We start from the raw sequence: 25,297 nt of genomic DNA, 5'->3' as shown, positions 1-25,297 counted from the left end.
CTTTTTTTTTGCGAAATTATAACAGTTTTATTATTTATCAAGTTTCTCCTTGGTTGATTCAAAAAACGATCTTATTCCGGTAAGTCACTAACTTTCATGCTCTGAAGTCAACCCAAGGTTTAGAAAATGTAACGACATAGAGGTCATACATCTTGATGAGTGTCAAACATAAAGCTTTGAGACAATGAAGTTACTTTAGGCTATTTCTGATATATTCAAGTTTTGTATAACGAATAGCTGTTCAGATGTTAATCTAGATCGAACAAGCGATCTCAGCAGTTGCAGATGGCTTGCATCCTTGCACAGTTTGACGAGAAAGTACATTATAGGCTAAAACTTTTCTTGTAGCCTAAACAATGTAGAACATCCGTAAATTCAATTTGAAAGGTTGAAACCCCCAAACCCCCCTCCCTTGGCTACGCCACTGGTGCAAGACAGTGGTAGCCTATATTATTTAATTTCTCTTGTTTTCTACCAGGGCTGGAAAAAATGTTTAGCTTCCCGAGAATCTGTTTTTTAGAGAAAAAATTCCCGCGGCTTACAATCACGATAATGAGAACCTTATATTTTACTGACCGGAGCTGACGTAAACCTTAAAAGTCATGTCGACATATTCTTGATGCCCCCCTTATCGAAAATTGTTCTTTGTAATACCACTTTGAAGGAGGATTACGACTATGAACAAAAGAATAAATTTTAAACTTCATTTTGAATTGAAAAGACATGACGTAATGTCTTCCAACCTTAGTTATATATTTTTTCATTATGTAACGTCTTGTAGGAATAAATTGAAAATCAGTATAATCATTCAAAATGAAAGTAATGGGACTACGAATCCTCACTAAACCAATCAATCAATGGTCTTGTTGCACTGAAGATGACAACCTTATATTTTACTGATCTCCGGAGCTAACGTAAACCTTAAGGCATAGATCTGTTAACTCAATTCAAACCCTTTGAAAGTTGGGGGGGGGGCTGTCAATTCAACTTTTTTTTATCAACAGTTGTATCTCTAAAACCACTGAGGCTGCGACTACGAGATTTTTTGACTTTTCCTAACTTTTATTCACCTTTATTGAGCTTAAATTTTGAGCGAATAAAGATTATAAATTGAAAGATATAAGGCATTTCTCAGCACATCCTCTGAAATATTTTCCCACCAGCTGGATGAAAGTAATTAATTTGGCCCATGTCTCGTTAATCCTAACTGTTTCACAGCGTGAAGGGCATTGGCTGTATGTAAAATAATGTAAAAAAAATTAATCACAACATTACTATGCACGTTCTTCATTACTCTAACAAAAAATAATGTGTAAACTCACGCTACAAATTACACTCATAAGTGACCTCAACATTTCAACGTATAGGCCTATGACCAGTTCTAAAATTCACATAGTTTTAATTTTCGGATATGCTCAGCGTAAATAATTTTACAAAGTGAATCCCAAATTTTGAAACCGTGCCAAAATAACAGAGATATCACTCCTAAAGCATAAGAAGAATTGACAGCCCCCCCCCCCAAAACTGAGCAAGACTCCAGGAGCCCAACCTTCTAAGGGTTAAAAGTCATGTCGACTTATTCTTGATGCCCCCCTTATCGAAAATTGTTCTTTGTAGTACCGCTTTGAAGGTGGATTACGACTATGAACAAAAGAATAAATTTTAAACTTCATATTTGTATTGAAAATACATGACGTAATGTCTTCCAACCTTATCACATTTTTTTCATTACGTAATATTTACCACCACCAAACCACTTTTGACGATCGAATTTGTTAATTTATTATTCGGTAAAATGTTTAGATGATGTCACGCCATTACGCCAATTTGTAATTTCATTCATGACGTCGTATGGATGAAAAACTTTTACAAGTTTTATACTCTGCTGAGATTAAAGAAGAAACATAAATGATAAATATTGGAGAAATTGAGTCTCCTTTACAACTTAAGAATCGAACAACTCAAAACTTCTGAAACAAAACGTTTTGTTTAAGTGAAAGAAGCAACCAATGCCAAAATGCGCGTGGAAGAAGTTATGGGAGTGTGAGGTATCAAAAATTTAACAGGTTGTTATTTTTCTACATCAATATGTGACGTTAGTTAAAACTTTAAAAAATGTATATCTTTGCTTCTGTAGAAAATCTTTTTATCTACTGTAACTGTACAATTTAGTCATCAAAGTTTTCAATACTTTTTTTTAAAGAGAGAGCTTTTACCCCCCCCTTGCAACTTGAGTTGACTTACTTGAGGTTGGGATCCAAATATTAAAAAAATAAAATTAATATGTATTAATAAAAAAAAAATTAGAAAGATGATGCCCAAAACATTGGGGGGGCAGCTGCCCCGCCTGCTGCCCCGCCTGCCCCCCCTGCCGGCGCCACTGCCTGACACTGAAGAAATCTGTTAATATGAAAAACTCAATTAAAAGAGGAGGCAGGCGACGGCCATTTGGAGTTTGCTACAGATGCGGTAGACACGGACACTTCGCCAGGGAATGCGTTGCTGACGGCGGACATTCGGAAAACAGACGTTGCCGTGACAACCATTGCTGCCGATGTGGGGAGATTGGACACATAGCTTGGAGCTGCCCTTTTGATGAAAAGGCTTGCTACAATTGTCACAAAGAAGGTCATCTCGCCAAGGACTGTCCGGAAAGGAAGTGTTTCCGATTTAAGAAGATGGGTCATCTCGCTCGCCGGTGCACTGAAGACATTGAGGACGTTGGAAACTTTCGCAGAAAACGTAATTATTGTTTTGAAAAACGCCGTCCTTGGTAATTCATGCAACGATGGACTAATGAGTCGTTGAAGATAACTTCTGAGAATTGTTTTATCGAGTAATTAATTGTTTTGTAATGTGTTTTGTATTGATTGTGTTGTTATATTGTTTGCAACAATATTCTAAGGGGAGGCGTATGTCACAATCAATGTGCAATGCCTCGCGATGGGTTGCTTTGTATCTTGACCGAACGCGCTGTTTTAATTATGGAATTCTTGAGCGGTATGTTACTATCGGTCAATGACCAGTAGTAACCTTTGATTGCGAATCTTTGTTATGTAACGTAATTTTAGATCCTTCTGTAAGATGCGAACCTCGAATTTTCTGTTGTTTTCCACAATTGCCAAATGTCGTATGTCATGGCGTCATAAGGATATTTACCAATGAATCTCTGATTGCGAAATCATTATTAAGTAATGTATTTTCTAGAACCGTTTACCCTACGTGACAATCTAGAAACTTATGCTGTTTACGGTTTAATGCAACTTGACAGAACAATGAGTCCTTATGATGTAACATTACGTAACCTTCTCGACGTTACTAGACCAACAACCTTCTATAAATAGTGGTGTAATTTACGTAATGATTATTATGATTAGTTGATTATGAGAGATCATTGTTGTAGTAGTAGCAGTTGTTTATAGACGCAAAGATTATTGTTGATCGAGAGTTGAAGTATTGAATACGAGTAAAGCAAAGTTGATGCTAATATAATTTCTGATTGAAATTAGAATCGTATGAGAAGCTGTGAGTGGATTACGTTAAACTCGATCAATAGTCGCAAGCGTTGGAATCTATTGTTGTTCACTGTTACTATGATTAATTGCTGGAAGTGGTGAACCATTCGTTGGAGTCCTTCAAGCGTTTTCATATATCATTTCACTAGTAGAACTATCCGTGAATTTAATTGACTGCTTTTCGGTTATAATCCATTAAACTACGTCATTGAACCTTTCCATGTCTCTTTTCTGGTAAGAGATAGAAAGAAATCGTGACATATCTACAAAACGGGCAATCGTCGTTCAAACGTTGCCGCTCGGCAACACTTTTTTTCAATGCATTGTAAAGGCGAATCGATCATTATATTCAGTATAAGCCACCCCCTGTTTGCTGTGATCGGTAAATATAGTGCTTCCACTAAACTTGCTGTAGTTTTCTCGTTTCTTCTTGAATTTTATCAATTTTGCCATAGTTGGAAAGCAAGATCATACATCTACACGAATCAATTGGCTACAAATCCAAAACAAGTACTATCTTTGTCTTGTAATAACTTAAACTTCACCAACTTGTACCAATTTTCAGTAATTTAATTTTTACAATAAAATTATTATTTTGTTGCAAACTAAAAGAGTATGTCTTGCTTTATGCACCTGCAAAATTTCATGTTGATGTCTTATCTGTGAAGCGAGCATTCGTCGTTCGTATTTGGACAACACTGATACATCTCACATCTAGGACAAGAGCAAGATGCTATCCGTTTTCGTTACTCGTCCATTTCAAAGAACATGGAACACAATTTAAACCCTTTGAATTGGGATTGTTTGGAGGGTAGCTCATAGCCTTCCTACCCAAAAAAATGAAACATAGGCCTATGTGTCTGTTATGGCTATTTGGAAGCTTGATTGTTTTTAAATTTTAAAGTGATCACAAAACATGGACTACGGTAAGTTAGCCTACTCTTTTTGTTGTTGAGTAGCCCTAAAAAGGACTGTTTCGGTAGCCCCAACAACGACTATTTGTGTAGCTCTTGTGTAGACTGTTTTGAATATATGAGCGCTTGGGATAGCCTACTATAGCAGCAGGTATGATTCCGCTATGGCTCGAATAACTTCTGGAAAATATCCTACTGTTCCAGTGCGAATTAGTGTCTCCACATAAATTCGTCCAAATAACCAGGAATCATATCCCTGCTGGTAGCCTACCCCCCATTCTTTTTAGCTCCCTCTTGCTGTTCAGCCACAGGTTTTTTACATAATTGGTGCAAATCACCGATAACGGTGATTTGCCGTTTGGTGCAGATAACCAATACCTAAAAATACAAAATAAGGTGCTGTATGAAATTTTTTTAATTAAAAGGTTGGCTACAAAACGTTTCATTCACCTGCAAGCTGGCATAGCCTAGTAAATGATTGTGTTGGCATAATTCGTTTATACCCATAAACCCGTATCAATCGCTGGGTTACTGATTGGTTGTTGGTTGCTGTCATAAAATCTTCTTCAAAATCAGATACTTTCCATCAGATACGGTACACTAACAAAGTTGTGGGTAGCATACGTGTCGAGAGCTGCAATCAGATGACTAAATGCAGTCACTTGTTAGGCTATTTATCAGGGACAGTAGGCTAACACAAGCCTACTGACTTTATTCGTTGCTTTATTGCATGTTTGCGATAAAACTGAATGATAAACAAACACTCACTGGATAAATTCGAGTATGCGCCCCATTCATCGGAATGGATTTCGGTGCCGGGAGCAATGTGGCGTATAATTTCAGCCACGAGAGTAGCTCGGTCCCGGCGCGGCACCAGTGTGATGAAACAACAAAACACTGGAATTAAAACTCCTTTTGTGTTTATTGACATATCATAGTCCATTGTCTACAAATAACAAGTATAAACAGACATAACTCAGCAACAACACTACATTTAACATTATAAAAACAAAAAACAAAAAGCGAACGTTTTCGGCTAGTCATATAGCCCTTTTCAAGCCTATAAGAAATACATTATTAAAAGAAATGCTAAAGAATCATATAGTATCACAGCAAAAATATGGTCAAAGCTAAACATTTGAGAAACTGCCTCGCTCACACAAAATGATAACTGAAAATTACACAGCACAACGGGTCAAGTATTTCAGAGGTAAAATTAATTGATTGTTCAGACAAGGACTCAGGCAGATTACGCAAGAAAGACAGAAGCACAAGAGATAGTGGCACAAAACAAAGTGAATGCGAGAAACACAAGACGTGATAATTCAATCAAAAAACTGCTAAAAGGTAAGAAGCTCCGCAAGCAAATAATTGCCTGTTGAGCCCTGGGTTTAAAGATTTGATGATCAATGCCTCGTGAATCTTGGTGTCGAATTCGGACAAACACTTACGAACAATTTTGAAAGACTGCAAAGACGGTTTATTGTTAGAGCACGATTGGCAGTTTCTAATATGGTCTTTAATTGCACTGTTTTTATTAAAATTAGCTAAATTCAAATGCTCTCCCACTCTCGTCACCAAATGTCGTGTGGTCATACCAACGTATGACGATCTCGCATCATGCGAGCAAGTGAACTTATACACGACGTTAGAACATAAGCGGAAAGGAGTTTTAGACTTCAACTGAAAATAATAACCAGCTTTAAATGTTTTATAAACGGGAAAAATCTTAACGTTAAACTTCAAGGCAATAAATCTGGACAAACTTGTGGCAAAACGTTTGGATTCCTTGCCAACAAATGATTGAATTATCACGTCTTGTGTTTCTCGCATTCACTTTGTTTTGTGCCACTATCTCTTGTGCTTCTGTCTTTCTTGCGTAATCTGCCTGAGTCCTTGTCTGAACAATCAATTAATTTTACCTCTGAAATACTTGACCCGTTGTGCTGTGTAATTTTCAGTTATCATTTTGTGTGAGCGAGGCAGTTTCTCAAATGTTTAGCTTTGACCATATTTTTGCTGTGATACTATATGATTCTTTAGCATTTCTTTTAATAATGTATTTCTAATAGGCTTGAAAAGGGCTATATGACTAGCCGAAAACGTTCGCTTTTTGTTTTTTGTTTTTATAATGTTAAATGTAGTGTTGTTGCTGAGTTATGTCTGTTTATGGTTTAAAAGAGTTACCTCTCTACCCAAATTGTAAAATAACAAGTAGCCTAATATGGACAACAAGATATTGACCAATTGTCATAGCTACTAACTGCGTTCGCTAGACTTAACCGCTAAGCAATTACCAAGGAGGATTTTTACCTGAAAGAATTCGACCCAAAACTGTTGTCATAACTTAGAGTTTAGCAGGCTGAGTAACCTTTCTCTTCTTTACGATCAAAACCAGGCAATGTAAAGTTTTGTTACTGAATCAAACAGGGGTGGCTTAGAGGCTACTGATGAATGATCTATTCGCCTTTACAATGCATTGTAAAAAAGCTTCTCCAGGCGATTAAGTTTGAACGACGATTGCCCGTTTTGTAGATGAGACATAAACTTGAAACTTTTCAGGTGCATAAAGCAAGACATATTGTTTTAGCTTGGAAAGAAATAATAGTTTTATTGTAAAAATTAAATTGCTGAGAATTGGTACAAGTTGCTGAAGTTTAAGTTATCACAAAATAAAGATAGTAGCCTACTTGTTTTGGGTTTGTAGCCAATTGATTCAGGTAGATGTAGGCCTACGATCGTGCTTGGCAAAATTGCTAAAATCCGAGCAGTATGAGAAAGCTACAGCACATTGTGGCAAAGGTTTCATATTTTTGATGTTAAACTTTAATTAGATAAATTTTTAGTTGAGTTGATGCAAATTGATAAGCTTTAAGTTATCCTAGGGCCTTATATCGAACACTCGACGTTGGTGTAATGTTTTAATTGTAAAAAAATAGTCACTCGACGTTGGTGTAATGTTTTTATTGTGAAAAAATAGTAAAATTGTCAAAAAATCCGTATTCATTCCGCCTTATCACCTTCATTCCGCCGCTTTTTACATTCCACCCTCCCAATAATAGTTGCGTCCGTTTTGTGACGTCATATTGACATGGTAAGCGGATTCTATACGAGCAATGGAGTACCATTGTTGCCATTATTTAGTTGCAGTCTCGCGGCTGGCCGGAGCGATTTTGCGCGGCTGAGGTTGTGATTTTTAGTGAATTGCGCGGCTGCGCTTGTGATTTTTCGTGAATTGCGCGGCTGAAACCGCGGCTAGAATTTGAAGTGCGCGGGGGATTTATCCCCCGCGCAGGCCAAACTTTCCAATGTGGGCCTTAGCCAAGTGAGTCAGTGGCGCGTGCGATTTTTGTCTGACTCTTACTCCCAAGGATGTGAGTTCGATACCACCAGGAAGTGATTCTTTTTTTAAACTAAATTCTAACACGAAGTGACTCAATCGTTAGGCTACGCATTTTTGTGGCCGTTCAGTTTAGTTTGTTTTTAGTTCTGACCATCACAACGAAATATGACAAACACAGCAGAGGTCTAGAAAAAGGTAGAAGCGACAAAGAACGGACGTTATATAGGCTAGCGTGTATGATATCGAAACAGGACAATCAGTTTAAATATGGCACGGCCGTAACACCTCAATAAAAATTTTATAAATTTAGAACTACAAGAGGAAAAAAAGGCTAGCGACTTTTTCTAAATTCATAAAATTTTTGGGTGTTACGACCGTGCCATATTTTAAACTGATTGTCCTGCTTTGCTATCATGCACGCTATAACCAGTGGCGTAGCTAGAAAAAAAATTTGGGGGGGCCAAATATTTAATGAATTGAAGAGAACGACAACGAATTACTGCGGGACCATCTAACGACACTCGCACGAGTGTCTCCAATGTGGCTGATTTTAAAGAAGTTCGCCACTCCCTAGAATTCTTTTTAGCTACGAAAAACAACGCTCGACATGATTGTGTTGACGATGACGGCAAGGTAATAAAATAAGTATTTCAATGATGTGAAGGACATTACTAAAAGAAGCATAATTTTTGCAAAGTATGATCAAAAAATGTTTTCCCCTTGGATGTCAACTAACCTAGTTCTCCTTTTTAACAACGATTCAATGTCCGACAATATCGAATTGACATAAAAACGACAATATTGCCAGCCGATGTAAATTAGCACTTCGGATTAAGACTTTGTTAAAATAAACATATTACAAACAAGACTTACAGCGCTGGTGATCGCAGATGGATATATTTCATCAATAACAAATGTCCCCGTACAATGCAACAGTGGCGATTATGACTCGCTGACCTAATTTTGCGTCACTCTTTGATACTACATATTTTCGACAGTTAATCCATGTTGAGAAGCTTGGCCAGCAGTAGCGTTGTTCGACTAATTTTGTTGCTGCGATATTCTGAGATTGAAACGATTGCGGTAGGCTACTCAAAACTTACTCTGAGCCACTATGTCTATTTAGAACAAAAAGCAAAGGTTTGCGTTGGTAGCCTACTAATATATGTAATAAATTTGAAGTGTTCTTTTTATTGACAAAACACAATGACATGAAAAGTTTTTGGATTAGGCTACCGTAACCTACTTTGCTTTTGTTTTCAAGTAAATTATTAGAAATGTAAAGGCTCTGTAAATTTATGTCGGAACAAAATCATGTTTAATTCATAGAAACTTTGCAATTCGCATAGGCTATGCTTTAAAGCAGTGGTTCCCAACCTGAGGTTCGCGGACCCCTTGGGGGTCCGTGAGAAAGCATTTGGGGGTCCGTGATTACCTTGATGAATTTTGGAGAAAAAAATATACTTTGTTCTAAGTTACATGCACGGATAGAGCACCAGCTATGCTTGGGAACAAACCCGGATTTGCTGCTATAGTAAAAAACGAAGCTCCTCTCATCGTTGTTACCCATTGCTTCTTGCACAGGTAGCCTACGCCTTAGCAGCAAAAACTTTACGAGCAAGTATCAAGAAAATTCTGACGAATTGCGTGAAAGTCGTTAATTTCACCAAAAGCAGAGCTGTAAACCACCGTACTTTTAAAGCGCTCTGTCAAGAAGTAGGGTCAGATGACGGAGTACTTTTGTAGGCTGTCATTCTGAGCAGGCGCGAATGTAAGAGTTTTTTCGGGGGGGGGGGGGGGGCCAGAAAATTTGAAAATCAATTAAAAAGAAAGTAAAAGCTAAACAAATATGAACAATGATACTACGACATATACGATATGCTAGAAAATAGACATTAAAACAACCATTTTCATCAATTGTGATGCCGAGGGACTAATATCAGCTGTTTAGAAGCATATCAAACCATTTGATACGGAAACATACAATTTTTCACAAAATTTCGGGGGCCCGGGCCCCCTGGGCCCCCCCCCATAAATCCGCGCCTGATTCTGAGGTACGTTGGTTATCTAGAGAAGTTTTAAAACGACTGCAGCAGCTAAAAAATGAAGTATCAACTTTTTTGAAAGCAAAAGGAAGTCCCCTCTCAAAATTGTTCGAGAGTAAAAGTTTTCTATACGGCATGGCCTACTTTGCCGATATTTTCTGTCATATTAAGAATGTTAATCGTGGCATTCAAAGATCAGGTGTGACGATAACTGATGCAGCTGAAAAACTGAAAGCGTTTTTAGCCAAGTTGCCGGTTTAGAAACGCAGATTGGAAGCAGGTAATTACGCTAACTTTCCAATGTTAGAAGATCTTATCTTAAACTCAACCGCAGTTCAGTCGTTTAGTTCGGGAAAGGCAACAACAACCATCTTATTAAATTTGCTTACGTTGAAAAAGTTTCGGCATGGCACTTTGGGTCACCTTAAGATTCAAATACTGCTGACATTTCTTGAACAATCCATTTATTTTCCAAAAGATCCCGGAGTGAGCAAAACTCCAGTAAGATTTCGAAACACAGAGGAATCGGATGCTTTGGATTCCGAAGTTGAACCCTTTGTTGAAAATATAATATAATGTTTGTATCAAAAGAGAGTGCTCATTGCTCAACTAGCTCCTAATATAACTTGTATAAATTTATATTGTTTTCTAAGACATCTGATTATTAACAACTCCCAGGACTTGTTTTAGACACACAGAAAAACACCAATAAATTTTGCAAATCGTAAATCGCGCAAAGTTTACCCGATTTACGCTTCTTTTAACTAATTTGTGGAGGCAATTTCAGAATCGCTTACTCTGTTGGGTTTTTGTGCAGTTTTTGTGTAGCTGAGTTTTTTGTGTTCTCTAATTTTAGCCGCAGTTTTTGCCCGTTCGTGTGTAAAAGCTACCTTTAATAAGGTAATAGCTGTTTATCTGCTAATAAATTTCATACAAATAGGCTACTACCCTGAAAGTGTTTCCAGAAAGCGCTATAATCCATTATTTGAGTGTAATTTTGCAAAATTTTTCCGGGAAAGCATGCCCCCGGACCCCCTAGAGCGTGCCTTCGGCAGTCGGCACGCTCTAACTCCCCAACAGCTTTATTGCTTCCCTTGCTTAAGCCACCAGGATACGCCATTGCACAGGTGGCGATGTCTTAAATCAAACACTTTGTCGTTCTCTTCAATTCATTAAATATTTGGCCCCCCCAAATTTTTTTTCTGGCTACACCGTACGCCACTGGTTATAGCATGCAAGGCAGGATAATCAGTTTGAAATATGGCACGGTCGTAACACCTAAAATTTAGAAAATGAATTTAGAAAAAGTCGCTAGCCTTTTTTTCCTCTTTGTTCTAAATTTATAAAAATTTTATTAAGGTGTTACGGGCTTACGGCCCATAGGCGTAGCCAGGGGGGGGGCGAAAGGGGCCATGGCCCCCCCTCCAAATTTTCAAAGTTTGGATTTCGAAGTTGAGCCCTTTGTTGAAAATATAATAAAATTTGTAGAAATTCATATCGTTTTTCGTTGTGATGGTCAGAACTAAAAACAAACTAAACTGAACGGCCACAAAAATGCGTAGCCTAACGATTGAGTCACTTCGGGTTAGAATTTAGTTTAAAAAAAGAATCATCTCCTGGTGGTATCGAACTCATATCCTTGGGAGTAAGAGTCAGACAAAAATCGCACGCGCCACTGACTCACTTGGCTAAGGCTGTTGAATTTAGAAGTTATATGTTCACTTTTTCTTTCAAAGAGAAGGTGAAAAAAGAAAAAATACGCACCAGCGCGCATGCGCAGTAAAAGCGACGTAAAGATTAAAAAAAAGGCATGGAACGGCTGTATTTACGGCGCCGTAAACGTAGCCACTTCCTAGAATTAAAGTAAGGGTTAGCAGAAACTGCGGAAAAATGTTTGCAGAAACTGCGATCAGCGAAGGTTAGGGTTAGAGCCAGGCGCGGATTTATGGGGAGGGGGCCCGGGCCCCCCGAAATTTTGTGAAAAATTGTATGTTTCCGCATCAAATGGTTTAATATGCTTCTAAACAGCTGATATTAGTCCCTCGGCAATCGGCATCACAATTGATGAAAATGGTTGTTTTAATGTCTACGGTATTTTCTAGCATATCGTATATGTCGTAGTATCATTGTTCATATTTGTTTAGCTTTTTCTTTCTTTTTAATTGATTTTCAAATTTTCTGGCCCCCCCCCGAAAAAAACTCTTAGATTCGCACCTGGTTAGAGCATAGATTACTCTATGGTTAGGGTTAGCGGAAACCGCGGAAAAATGTTTGAGGAAACTGCGATCAGCGGACTTCGGCTTTGAGCTAATTTTTCTCACGATCTTTTCAGGGAAAAAATTTTAAAATGATTGCGGAAACTGCGATCAGCGACTTTGGCTTTTTTAATTTTTTCTCTTGATCTTTTTCAAGGTACGAACTGTTCATGGTACGAACTAGGTTGCATCTGTATGAAACGCATTTTTTTATCGTTTTTTATTTTTATTTTAGTTCAAACATTGATGTGAAACAACAAGGCAATAATTTTTTTCGTGTTTTCTAGACCGACCATAGTCGTACGAGCCATAGGGGCAAGGGGGGCAGCCACCCCCCTGTTGTTTCAAAACGTCGCAAATTCGGGCAAAGTCTTGCAATTATTAGGGCAAAAATTGCTATATGAAAAGCTACAAAATTGCATAAATTAAGAAAAACTATAAATTAATAATATCTTTTACCTATCAAACTAAGTACAGCCTCTTATTTGCACAAGAAATGTGCCGCAAAATCTTCATTTGGCCACACAATATTGATGTATTGTATTGCATGGTGATCAAACTTTAGTACAAAATGCATTTAACCAACAGCATCATGCCAATTTGGGCAGCCACCAAAATATGTCTCTAATACTTTTGTGAAACTGCCCAAATCAAACTGCAAAATTTGCTATATATATAGCTAATTTTATTAATTTTCACAAATGCATCGTGTTGATTTGGGCAGCTCAAAACATGAAATTATTTGATAAAACTGATTAGTCTGTTTATGCAGCTGCCCAAATTAGCGTGAGGCAGTTTCCCCAAAATGAACAAATTCATTAATTTAAGGCAGTGGCTTTTTCGTGAACAACCACAGTAATGTAGGTTATATATGATATCAGTCATATAGTGTTTCAGATTGAAAGACTGGAGCCGGTTAAATAGTGTTTCAGATTAAAAGACCAGAGCTGGTTAAATATTGTTTCAGAGTAAAAGACCGGAGCCGGTTAAATAGTGTTTCAGATTAAAAGGCCGGCGCCGATCAAATAGCCACTGCCTTAATTTTTCCCATTTACATAACTGTATCGTTTAGATTTGGGCAACAAAAAAATATGAAATTATCTGATCATAGTCTATTTATAAAACTGCCCAATTGGCATGATACAGTTGCCTCGCATCAAAATTTACAAAGTCTTTAATTTTTTTCATAATATCCATAAATGCATCATCTTGATTTGGGCGACTACAAAATATGAATTTATATAAATCTGGTGAACACTTTTATAAAACAATTCGGGTAGAGAGGTTACAGTACTTTTTCAACCATAAACAGACATAGCTATTAGCTAAGCAACACCACAACATTTAACAAAAAAATGTTATAGCCTACCTGTTAAAAGTAATGTTAAGGTGTAGCTTAGCTTTGTTTGGTTACTTTTATAAAAGGGTCTGCTACTATTCGGCGATTTTTTGAAAATCCAACGACGCCTTCTGCAAATCCGACGATTGAATATTATTCAATATTCAGACATTGAAAATGTAAATACGAACTGTTAGACTAATTGGGTTCTTTGAATCCTACGTCACCGTCTGTATGCAACCTTAAAATATATTAGTTAATTTTTGTCATCAAATTACCTAGCCTAACTATATTTTTAGAAGTAGTGCTGCCAGACCTTTTTATTTTTTGTACTAAAATTCGTATCATCAAAACTACTTTAATTGATTTCAGAACAAAGTTTATTTGAACAGAAGTAGCATGTCTGTGTTTTGTTACATTTAATTATAATTTCTCTGTTGTTGTGTACTTTTTTCTGAATCCGTATAGTCACACTGAGCAGGTTTCCTGCAATGTTTATTTTTCTGAGTCTTTTATGACATCCAACTGAATATTTAAGTGGGGTTGTTTTTTATTTGTGGTGTGTAAAACAATATTTGTTACTCTTATTTACCATGCCAAAGTGCAGAAGCATCGAGCAATGCGCATGCACAAGCAAGGTATCTTCAAAGAGGAATTCAGTTCTTCTATCTTGATTCCTTTGGTAAGAAATTCTAGGTAGCTGGTGGCATAGCCAAGGGTTGGGGGTTGCACCCCCCCTTTGGCACGCGTGTGACGTCACGATATTGAGAATGATGCTGTCAGTCTATGTCTCTAAAACAAAGTTTGCCTAATTTTAAATGAAATATGCAAAGAACGAGTTTTGCCATTACCAAACTTTCAAATATCTCAGCCAGGAATTAGCAACAAGAAAACATAGAGACTTGTAGCTTTATTTTCGAAAAATGCCGAAGAAAACATGATCTTATCCTTTTGCTATGCCCAGGGCCGGATTTAGCTGATGGGGGGCCCGGGGCACTTTTAGATCGAGGGGCACCCCTACAAAAATTTTTTTCGCGCTTACGGCGCGAAAAACCACCTCTGCGTCTACAGTAGCATCAATCCAGCACTGCACAGCATTTTGCAGAAACTTCAAAGGCTGAAAGGAAGAAAAAATAACACAAAATCACATTTTTTCCATGTAGGGGGCCTTCAAAAGTCGGGGGGTCCGGGGCACCTGCCCCCTCTGCCCCCCCCTAAATCCGGGCCTGGCTATGCCACCGGACCGCACCATTTTACAGGAATATTCATACCCACATTTTTGTTGAAAATATTCTCAGAATGCACCAAATTCAAAGTAATTTTTCAAAATTTTCTGGGGGAGGCCCCCAGACCCCCCGCCGATGGGTGTCGCAATAAGCGAAACACGTCATCAAACCCCCCTCTTTCAAAATTCTTGGCTACGCCACTGCTGGTGATCTTGTTATGTCAGTTTTTCACTGTTATCATGCACCGCATACATTATATTTGGGCAATTTCTATAAAAGCGTGCACATTTGGGCAAATTTACGTTCTGCCCCCCCAAAATGGTTTGGTCTCGTACGGCTATGAGACCGACAAATGCAAAGAAAAAATAATAAGAGCTGGTATACAAGCCCTCCCCCCCCCCCTTGGCAACTCATGACAAAGAGGAATTGACCAAAACATGTGGATTGAACTGTGAACAGTAAAGCAAAGGTAAAGTAGTTTCACCCTATATGTTTGGTTGAGTCCTGTGTTTGTCATGAGTTACCAAGGGGAGAGGACTTGTATACCAGCTCCAAACAAAACCATATATTAACGGCTGTCTTTAAATGTAGCAAACCTCGCAAACCTAGCAAACGTAGCAAACCTCGCAAACCACAAGGTTGCCAGATGGTATTTTTTATTGTATTCTTTTAAATTTCTTGGCTTTTTATTTATCGGGTGCATGTTTTTTAAAACCCTTTTGAACAAGTTACTTGTTTAGTGTTGATGTTGCAGAAGTTCTATTCTCATCTATAAAAAGATATCAAAATCTCTGCTTTGTTGGTTATGGTTAGTTTTGATATAAATACATTTAAAGCAATGCCTTTGCGATCAACATTTGTGAGATAGCCTATTGCAAGTTAATATTAACGCAATATTTGGTAGTCAGACATTCGGGAATCAGTACTCCATCCCTTAGTTGGACCATGCTTGGGTGAGTTCACTAATTACTGGTTTTCTAAAAACCGGGCTGCAGACGATAAATAAAACTTAACTTTTGCAGACGACCGTAGTTCCAGCCCTGGGCTACGCAGTGTGACACAAAACGAATAAGTGCCTAATGACAAGTTTTTGTGTGTGTTTAGAAAGTAAAGGATATTTTGTGAACGAAACCGGTTTTTCCAAGGTTTGGTCATTTGAAGTGTGTTTAAAATACCTATATGCTTTGGCTCTTTTTTGGGCTACTTGCAAAAAAATGATTTGTTTTTGGGATTGGTTTGAAACGTGTTTTGGTTGGGTAATTTTGTGGAATCTGGCAACTCTGCAAGGTTTGCTTCTTTAAATGTAGCAAACCTCGCAAACCTCACAAGGTTTGTACATTTGTACAATTACGGGAAAATATTTTTTGTGTTGTGAGGTTTTCTCAGCGGGCGTCTTTAAATGTCGCAAACTCCGAATTCCTCACAAAGCTTGAGAAGGTATCTGCATTTGAAAGCCTACCGCAATAGGTTTTCATAGTCTCCCTAAAGAAGATAGATTTAGACTAGCAGCAAGTAATGATCAGGTTGTCTGTAGTCTAGGCCTATCTATTTGGTGCAAACTATGAACTATGTTTGCAAACTATGTTTGCTCGGTTTGCTATATTTAAAGAAGCAAACTTTGTAAAGTTGCCAGATTCCACAAAATTACCCAGCTAAAAACACATTTCAAACCAATTTTTTTTGCAAGTACCGTAGCCCAAAAAGGAGCCAAAGCATATAGGCATTTTAAACACACTTCAAATGACCAAAACTTTTGGAAAAACCGGTTTCGTTTACAAAATATTCCTTACATTCTAAACACACACAAAAACTTGTCATTAGGAACTTCTTCCTTTTGTGTCACACGGCGTAGCCCAGGAACTACGGTCACCTGCAAAAGTTAAGTTTTATTTATCGTCTGCAGCCCGGTTTTTAGAGAACCACTGATTAGTGAACTCACCCAACCATGGTCTAAGGCAGTGGTTCTTAACCTTTTTTTCCCCAGCGCCCCTTTTCAGAGATTTCCATAGTCTGGCGCCCACCATAATATAAGGGCTGTAGCCTACTAATGACATTTTCTTCCCAAGACTATAAGGCTAGCCTACAGCCAGTAGTAATTAGTTATTATAGTTAGTAAGAAAAAACTAGTTTAAGCCGATGTTAGTTTTAATACTAAAAAATTAGCACAGATGTGCCTTAAGGCTCTTAACTTAAAAGTCTTAAGGCACATCTCAGCTGATTTTTTAGTAGTTAGTAAGAGTTACACTAATAACCATTATTGACTGACTATTATTATGACCAGTCCTTATGGTTTGCTTGCACTGCCTGCCCGCTGTCCCTGCCAAAAGCTGACCACAAAATGCCATTTACTTACTACAAGGAAAGGGAAACAGTGCCCATTATCAACAACAAAGGCCATGCACAACACCATCCGACGTCCACGCTTGTCGGATGGTGTTGTGCATTGTGCTGTATAGGCCAACATAGAATGCTCTGAGAGAGAATCACTACTTCCCTTGTTAAACACAATCCCTATATTGTATATAGCTCCTCATCCTCGGTGGATTCTCGTACCCCCAGCAGAACTACTAAAGCAAATTTGCAGTGAGGAAAATATCGTTACACCTTCTGAATGTAGCGCCCCCTATAACGCCCCCTGAATATTTCCGCCCCTCTAAAAGTTAACAGCGCCCACTAGGGGGCGGTAGCGCCCAGGTTAAGAACCACTGGTCTAAGGGATTAAGTACTGATTCTCGATCTCGAATGTCTGACTACCAAATATAAATTGCGTTAATATTACCTTTCAAGTTTCAACATCTCACAAATGTTGATCGCAAAGGCATTGCTTTAAACGTATTTATATCAAAACTAACCATAACCAACAAAGCAGAGATTTTGATATCTTTTTACTGATAAAAATAAGACATCAACACTAAACAAATAACATAATCAAAAGGATTTAAAAAAAAAATGCACTCGATAAATAAAACGCCAAGAAATAAAAAAAATAAATAAAAAAAAATACCATCTGGCAACCTTGTGGTTTGCTACGTTTGCTAGGTTTGCTACGTTTGCTAGGTTTGCTACATTTAAAGACAGCCTATATTAACACTAGAAGCCCTGAAATATTTCCCTACCTACCGGTATTAGGACGATTGCGGTCATTTTTGACCGGTAGTATGAAACACGTTTTTTACCGTTTTTTCTTTATGTTAGTCCCTGATTTTAGTTTAAACATTAATACAAAGATACGGTATAGGCTACAAAGATATATAAAGATGTACAAGATATATAAACAAACATTGTTCGAACGTTAGAAATGTTGTTATCACGCACCGGTCAGGGCTTATAGGTAGATGTGTGAAATGCTCTGTTTGCGAAAGTTCTAGTGAAAAATTATTACAGCTACTAAAACTTTATCTAAAGTTAGGAAAACTCAAGGAGTATGACAAAGCAAATTGCAAGAACACCAAAAATATGAAGCGCCGTAATTCAAAACCGGTCAAAAATGACCGGTCAGGGCTTCTAGTGTTAACTCTCGCGGTGTGCACTTGAGCAACGCATTCTAAGGACTGCTTTTCATTCAGCGGCACCTAATGAATGGAATTATTCCCCGGCAACAAGACTTCAACGATCGGAAACTTCATTCTGTCAATCTCGGTAACCGGTCCTGCCTCAAAAAGCCTCTACAGGTATGTGAAACTGCCAGCAATAACCTATCAAGGCTTTGTCAGTCTGAGGATAAAAATTCAAACCAAAAAAAAAACGCTTTCCAATCCTGCTATTCTGGTTCGACTCCCGCCTTCAGCTGGGTGTTGAAAAACATTGCTAACCTCTACCCGGAGTGTAATAATTTGGCTGGGCTTAGTTGCTGAAGGAAAGTTCGGCGAGAGAAAGGAACTGGCCACCCTACGCTCGTTTGTGCTAAGGGCTTTGTATAATGAGAATTGAGAACCTTATCTTCTCATCCCCCGATGCTTAGATCAAGTATGGGACTCACTTATTTATATTTACAGTAGCCCACTGGTTTGGGACACAAGTAGCCCAGTCTTTTCCTGTAGTGTTGTTTGTTCTGTATCATTGTGTCAATAGTATTTTTTGACTCATCTTTCCAATAGCCTACTGAATTTTATGCTTTGTTTTAAAACCGGTTGTATTTTCTAGTTCCACTATTTTCAGGTCTTATCAAAAATTGATATATATAAATAACCTACAAGTTTGGAATTAGTGATATCATAATGCATAGCCTATTATATGACTAGGCCTAGTTAAGATACTGGTATGTTTTATACTGCTAATTGATTTCTCAAGTTATTGAACGATGGCAAATGTTCCAAAACGCAAGGAAATTTACAAGTATGAAGCTCCATGGACCATCTATGCTACCAACTGGAGTGTTCGCCATGACAACAAGTTTAGACTGGCCATTGGAAGTTTTATTGAAGAATATAACAACAAAGTTCAGGTAACGTTATCTATGGCAATTTATGTTGACATTTAATACGGTATCTCTGCAGCATATGCACAGACTTCTGGGGGCAGCGCCCCCGTAAATTTATGGTTGAGGGGCAACAAAAATAGCTACTACAAGTGGTGTTTCAAAGATAAAATACTTCACGAGAGAGATTTAGATCATTTAAGCGGACTTAAAGAATGCCAAAAGCGAAAAACAGCCTACGTTGCTCTTGCCAGCAAAACTGATCGCATGGCTTTCTCTGGAATGTGAATTACTACTGAGATGAGCACAGCACTCACAGTCACACACTGCTTGTCTTCCCGCGCGTGAGAGCAACTTCAAAGTCCAAACTCGTGGTAGCTTGTCCTGTGTATAAGTTGAACCTGTGTTTTTGAGGTGAAAATCACTTGCGAACATCTCGACCTATACTCGAGTATATACGGTATTCGATAAAAGACTATGAAGACTCAATAAAAATCAGAAGAGAAAACACTTCCGTTAACGCTTTGAAGGTAAGTAATTAACAAAACGAGCGAAACTAGGTTAATAAAACTGATAGCGGGTTTCCACTCTGCTTGAGATCATGATTTCTTGCATTTTATTTCGATAACTTCACTGTCTTGATTGTTGTTATTCACTCAATTGAAAAGGAAATGAATCGGCTTGTTTTCCAACTGTTCCAATTATGAGCTAACAATATCAAATTTTTTTGACTAGGCGTACTGCATGCATAAAACTAATCGTTTCAAGCAATGGTTCTAATAAATTTGGTTTGCGACCTAGGTGTCAATATAAACAAGACAGTAAGCTTTATCAAAGACTATTTTAATTGAGTAACAGGGTTCGACCTTTACTTTTTTTCACACTGGCCAACCGGACCAGTGGCTAACCATTTGCACTGGTCCGCACGAGATCGCACTGGTTCGTCCTGTTTACTGATAAAAACAAGATTGTCGTGGGAAGCACGAGGCCTACCCAGGAAAAACCACCTTAAAACGACAATAATGAACGGTGGCAATTTAACATTTCCATGTATATAATATACATACAATGGCAATAACAGTAACAACAGTTTATCTAGGCAAGACATTCAGTCTACGTTGAGTCTTCAATCTACTTGGGGCTCTTCTTCAATTTCTGAATCCGATGATGGTTGATGGTGATGGGTCATAATCGGAATCTGATGACGGGACGATCACAGGGTCATAATCGGAATCCGATGTGTGTTTGTCTCGCCATGTATTAAGTTAATCTGATGCCTCATCACTCACATGCTCTCTAGCACAATCTTAACATTTTTATGCATCAAATCTCTTGAGAGTACTGTACTAGGCTACCAGAGCTCACATGTTGTTGCGATGACCCTTTTTCTTAGAATTTAACACCATTACGTGATGTTGCGATTGCTTTTTCTTACGGTTTAACACAGGGTCACCAACTTTTTTTGCATGCGGACCACTTTAGCACTAAGGAGAGCTGTGGCGGGCCGCACCAATAAAATTTTAGGTAGGTTGACTCTTATGCTAGAAAAGAACACATTTCGTACCCAGTATCCAGCGTTACATGTTGTTAATATTTATCTTAGAATACCGCAGCAACAAAATTAGTCGAACAATGCTACTGCCGGGCTAAACTCCTTTAACAACACTTTTGACTTCTTTAACAATGCCTAATAAACGAGGCCACTTGTTTTGTGCACTTATAGCGAGGCAAGCGGTTTCATTAGAGTATTCATCGCCAAGCAAGAGTGGTGTCGTCACTCCGCTTCACAAAAGATATCTTGTAATTAACAGTTGTAGTAAACATGGATATGTTTGACACAACGCAATACAGGCAACAATTAGTGACCTGCAAACATATCAGTGAAAAATAGGTTTCAATAACAGGGAGAAAGAAACCAGGCACCATAAAACAAATGTTTGTGGAAATCATCGAAAAAACATTTCTATCTTAACTCATGAACAGTGTTCCCTCTAAACAAGGAATGAATTAGTTTTTCATCCTTTTTGTGGGAGTCTCTAAAACCGTCTTTCCTTGATTATTAGACAACTGTCACTTGCGGTGCTTATCAGCACGGCAAGAATTGTTGATTAACAACATTTTGCAGTATCATACTAAGCTAAATATTTTCGTATTACTGTACAACCAGAAAAGTCTTTAAATTTATATATACCGTAATATTTTTCTAATTTAATATAAATTGAGTTGGCACACCGACCTATTTTGCCAACAAAAACTTGCATAAAGGGAACACTGCTCATGAAACACAATAACGGTAAAACGCACACTAGTGTTTACATGACATTTACAAACTTAAAACAAGCAACCCTATGCTCACAGACAATTTTGAAATTCGTAAGACAGACGTTTTAATCAACCACTGGGACATTGTGGCTGGACATCGCATTGGAACAACTTTAAACGACCCCCACCTAGAACTACAATTTGATTGGTCGGTCGAGGGAATCATATGCAAACCAAAAATATGCTTCTCGGAAAGTATTTTTGCCTTCATGTTATTTAACTCCTCAAGAAAAGTATTTTTGGTTATACTTGTACGCTGATACCTTCTGCGGGCCGCACATAACAGCATGGCGGGCCGCCAGTTGGTGACCCCTGGTTTAACACATACGGATCACGTGTTTTGTTGTTTGAAGAGAAGCCAAATGAGAACCACGCACTCTAAACGACATAAAACGATGATATTTTCGCACCTTGGACAGTCGGACCAGTGCGAAACGATTTGTACTGGTCCGCGGGGAACTTGCACTAGACATTGGCCACGCCAGAGGACCAGTGCTAAGATCGAACCCTGAAGTAATATAGCGTTACGGTTATGACGTCATCACCTTTTCTCCCCACAAGGTTTTTGAAAAGTCGGCGGCTATGTTACGATTTTATATATATATTATGTACTGTCTGTATATATATTTAGTAAAACATGATTAATTGAGCTACACTTATGTTACATTCTTGTTGGACCATATTTGCCTAGAAATGCTGCCTATGTCATACTATAGTTTGCAGATTTATATGACTGTTGCAGTGTTGCTGTCAAAGTGAAACTTGTAAAATTAAATTTTCTCATTTTGCAGTGACCGGTAATGGTATGACAGCTTATGTTACCTTGGGGACTTAGTCAACAAGTGAGAAAATGTAATTTAAAAACTTTCAATCAGGCTGTTGAAAAGTACCAGTTGCTGACAACTTCATGAAAATTTTCTTACTCAAATTGTCTATATTTTTAAAAAGTCTCTTAATGCCAAAACCAATTGTAGCACCTGGAGAAAGCAATGAAAACACGTAAAAAAGGTTTTTGAAAGTTTCTGTTAGACAGTTAGCAAAATTTATAAAAGCTTGAAGAATGTAGAGAATTGGACAACTAGTAGTCTATAGAAGTCTCGCCCTGTTCAAAAAACATCATGATGTCATAGATTGTAAGTGACCAAAAATACAGGGTGAAGTAGCTGTTTTGTGTCTACACTACTTTACCTTTGCTTTACAATTTTCTAACCAAAACCTACAACTAACCCTGAATGTAAGGGTTAGAAAATAGTGAAGTAAATGGATAGTAGTAGAGGCAAAAATAGCTTTTGCTTAATTGAATGCTGTTGACACACTTTCAGTCTTCGAAATTAGCATAAATATTTTTACTTCGGCAAAAACGTTGCCGAGGCCAAATGGCAAAAGTTGAAATTGCTTCGGCAATTGCTGTGAATGTTTATTACGAAAAAAATTGTACCAAAACATGTAAAATGAGAAGCGAAAAATATATTAAAGTAGTCTATCACGACCGCACTGTTTGATTTGTTGTGATGTAATAATACCAAAAGTAGCGATAAAGCGAGCAACGCCATTACGCACGCTGTTACGGGGGGGAGTTAATTTTGGGTTGATTTAACGTTTGAGCCAGCACAAATCGATTTAATTTTCCTGGCGGGGGATTATATTGTGTAACAACAATGCCCAATAAGAATTTACGTTTGTTTTGCATTAATTCGACATCGAGCGATGTTGAATTATCATAAAATAACGTTAATTGCTTAACCAGGTACCGGTAACAAATTAATAGTTCCCTGCAATAAGATTACCTCGATTTACGTATATAATACAGTACACTAACATAATTTTGGCACAATGGGATACTGCCAGCCACACAAAGTCTGTTTGATAAAGAACTAGCTGTCAAAATCGGAATCATTAGATGCTGTATCGGAGGATGAGGTTGTCGCGTCATCACTACAATCAGACACATCAAGAGGCTCATCCCTTGGCTTTAAATCTACACTGTCTTCGCCGTTCGCAATGAAGCGTCCACGTTTTGTTGCTTTTGTGCTTTGATACCCATCCACACGCCTGTTTCGCAGAGCTCCATCAGGATGTTGACTAACAATCAAATCTATGGCTATGGCATAACGACTGGGAGGAATGTCTAACCCCAACCCTAACCTTACAACCACTCATGTGGCCTTGGCATTTTTATTGCCGACGCTAATGCGCCATTCATGCATCTGCGTCGGCAATCACCTCGGCAATTGCCAAGGCTAATTTCGAAGACTGCACTTTACCCTATATGTCTTGGTTGATTTCAATCTATCACATCATAACATTTCGATCAGAACGGAGACTTGTACATCAGTTTCCAAATCGGTTCGTATCTATAGGCAGAGATGGGCAAGATCACCAGTTATGGTGATTTTTATAATGAAGATCACTTATCAGGCAAACCGGGGCGTGTTGTCACAGGTTTGAAGTTTCTCGATTTGTGCTTTTGCTATATACAATGCAAGTGATTTGTTTATATCATTCGTACACTGTCCACTTACACTTCCTTTTGCCACTAGTTAAACTTTTCAACCACAAAAGGATTTCAAGAAAATCAAATTTTTGTAAAAAAAAAAAAGTGACAACACGCCCCATGCTGGGGCGCGTTGTAAGTGGACAGTGTACGAATGATATAACCAAATCACTTGCAAATAGCAAAAGCACAAATCGAGAAACCTCAAACCTGTGACAACACTCCCCGGTTTGCGTTACAAAATCAAATTTTATTACGTGGAATTTACACTTATAAACAAGTTGAAATTAATTCAACAACTGCTTTGGGTCTTGTTTCCTTGCCTTCACATATCAACCAAGGGTTCGGTAGTTTATGCCAAATTTTGCTTCTGCTTCTCGTAAGCTGTGACCATCATCACAGCTGTGACAACTCGCCCAGACGTACGCAGTCAGACAAAAGTTTTAATGGTGGCTAGAAAAGGCACGCTATTAACTTCTAAAGTGTCAGCTATACTCCTAACATAATAAGCTATAAAACTGATTTCATACTTGCGGTCAGACTGCTCTTACGAAAGCGTCACACAATTTTGAAAAGTAAGTGAAATTTACATCGATGACCAAATTTTTGATAATAATTTAATTTAAGCTAAACCTGCTGTCTTTTCTTGACTTTGCTCACCTCAAAATAAATATGACTCTTAACGAAGCACGTGCTACAAATATAGACTCGAAGCAGTCAGTGCAAGTACAAAAAAAATTGCTGTGACAACACGCCCCTTGTGACAACACGTCCCGGTTTGCCTTAATATGTGATCTTGAAGACAGATGAGATCACCAAAACAACGTGATCTTGAAGATCAAGATCACTTTTTGAATACTTGAAAAAATGATGTGTTTGATCAATCATGTTGCAAAAAAACAAACAAATGTTTCTATATAGAGAGCAAGTCTTTTAGGTGCCGGTAGTAAAGTCTGCAGATTGTATAAGCTTGGCAGGTAGGGGGGTCCACGTCTTTTAGGCGCAGACAGTTAGGCGCCGGTCAAACAGGCGCGCACACTGTGGCGTCTGGATATTTAGGTGCAGAGCACTGTGGCGCCCGTTCATTTAGGTGCTATTCCTAGTAAAGTCTGCAGATTGTATCAGCTTGGCAGGTAGGGCAATGCTTTTCACACAAAATTTTATATTGAACAGAAAAATATGTCATGGCTTCTGTGAGTGAAGCTGCTTAAACCGGCAATGCTTTTCACACAAAATGTTATATTGAGCAGAAAATATGTTGTTTTGTCAATGCGCGTGTGGAGATGAGGTGCGAGACAACGCTCTACTACTCTTAATATTAGCACATCTCCACAGGACATTTGCTATGCATCTTGAACACAGGTTGCAGCCAGATAGAACCTTACTTAATCTGTTATCTTTTGCAATTACTTCTACTTGGAATGGAT

The 25,297-nt window shown here is 38.1% G+C and overlaps 1 protein-coding gene across 1 annotated transcript in view; it reads left to right on the top strand.

Moving 5' to 3' along the window:
- The first annotated feature begins 18,784 nt into the window (after positions 1-18,784).
- LOC145766348 (DDB1- and CUL4-associated factor 7) overlaps positions 18,785-25,297 on the top strand; it is a 34,847-nt gene continuing 28,334 nt past the window's right edge. The window contains exon 1 of the mRNA XM_082578043.1: positions 18,785-19,081. Within this exon, the coding sequence (XP_082434169.1) occupies positions 18,938-19,081 (144 nt within the window). The 5' untranslated portion in view covers positions 18,785-18,937. The remainder of the gene's footprint in view (positions 19,082-25,297) is intronic.

The sequence above is a fragment of the Aplidium turbinatum genome, chromosome 3 (genome assembly GCF_918807975.1).
Source record: "Aplidium turbinatum chromosome 3, kaAplTurb1.1, whole genome shotgun sequence".
NCBI classification, from domain to species: Eukaryota; Metazoa; Chordata; class Ascidiacea; order Aplousobranchia; family Polyclinidae; genus Aplidium; species Aplidium turbinatum.
Note: the sequence above shows the minus strand (reverse complement) of the source record. Positions and strands in the feature narration are given on the sequence as shown.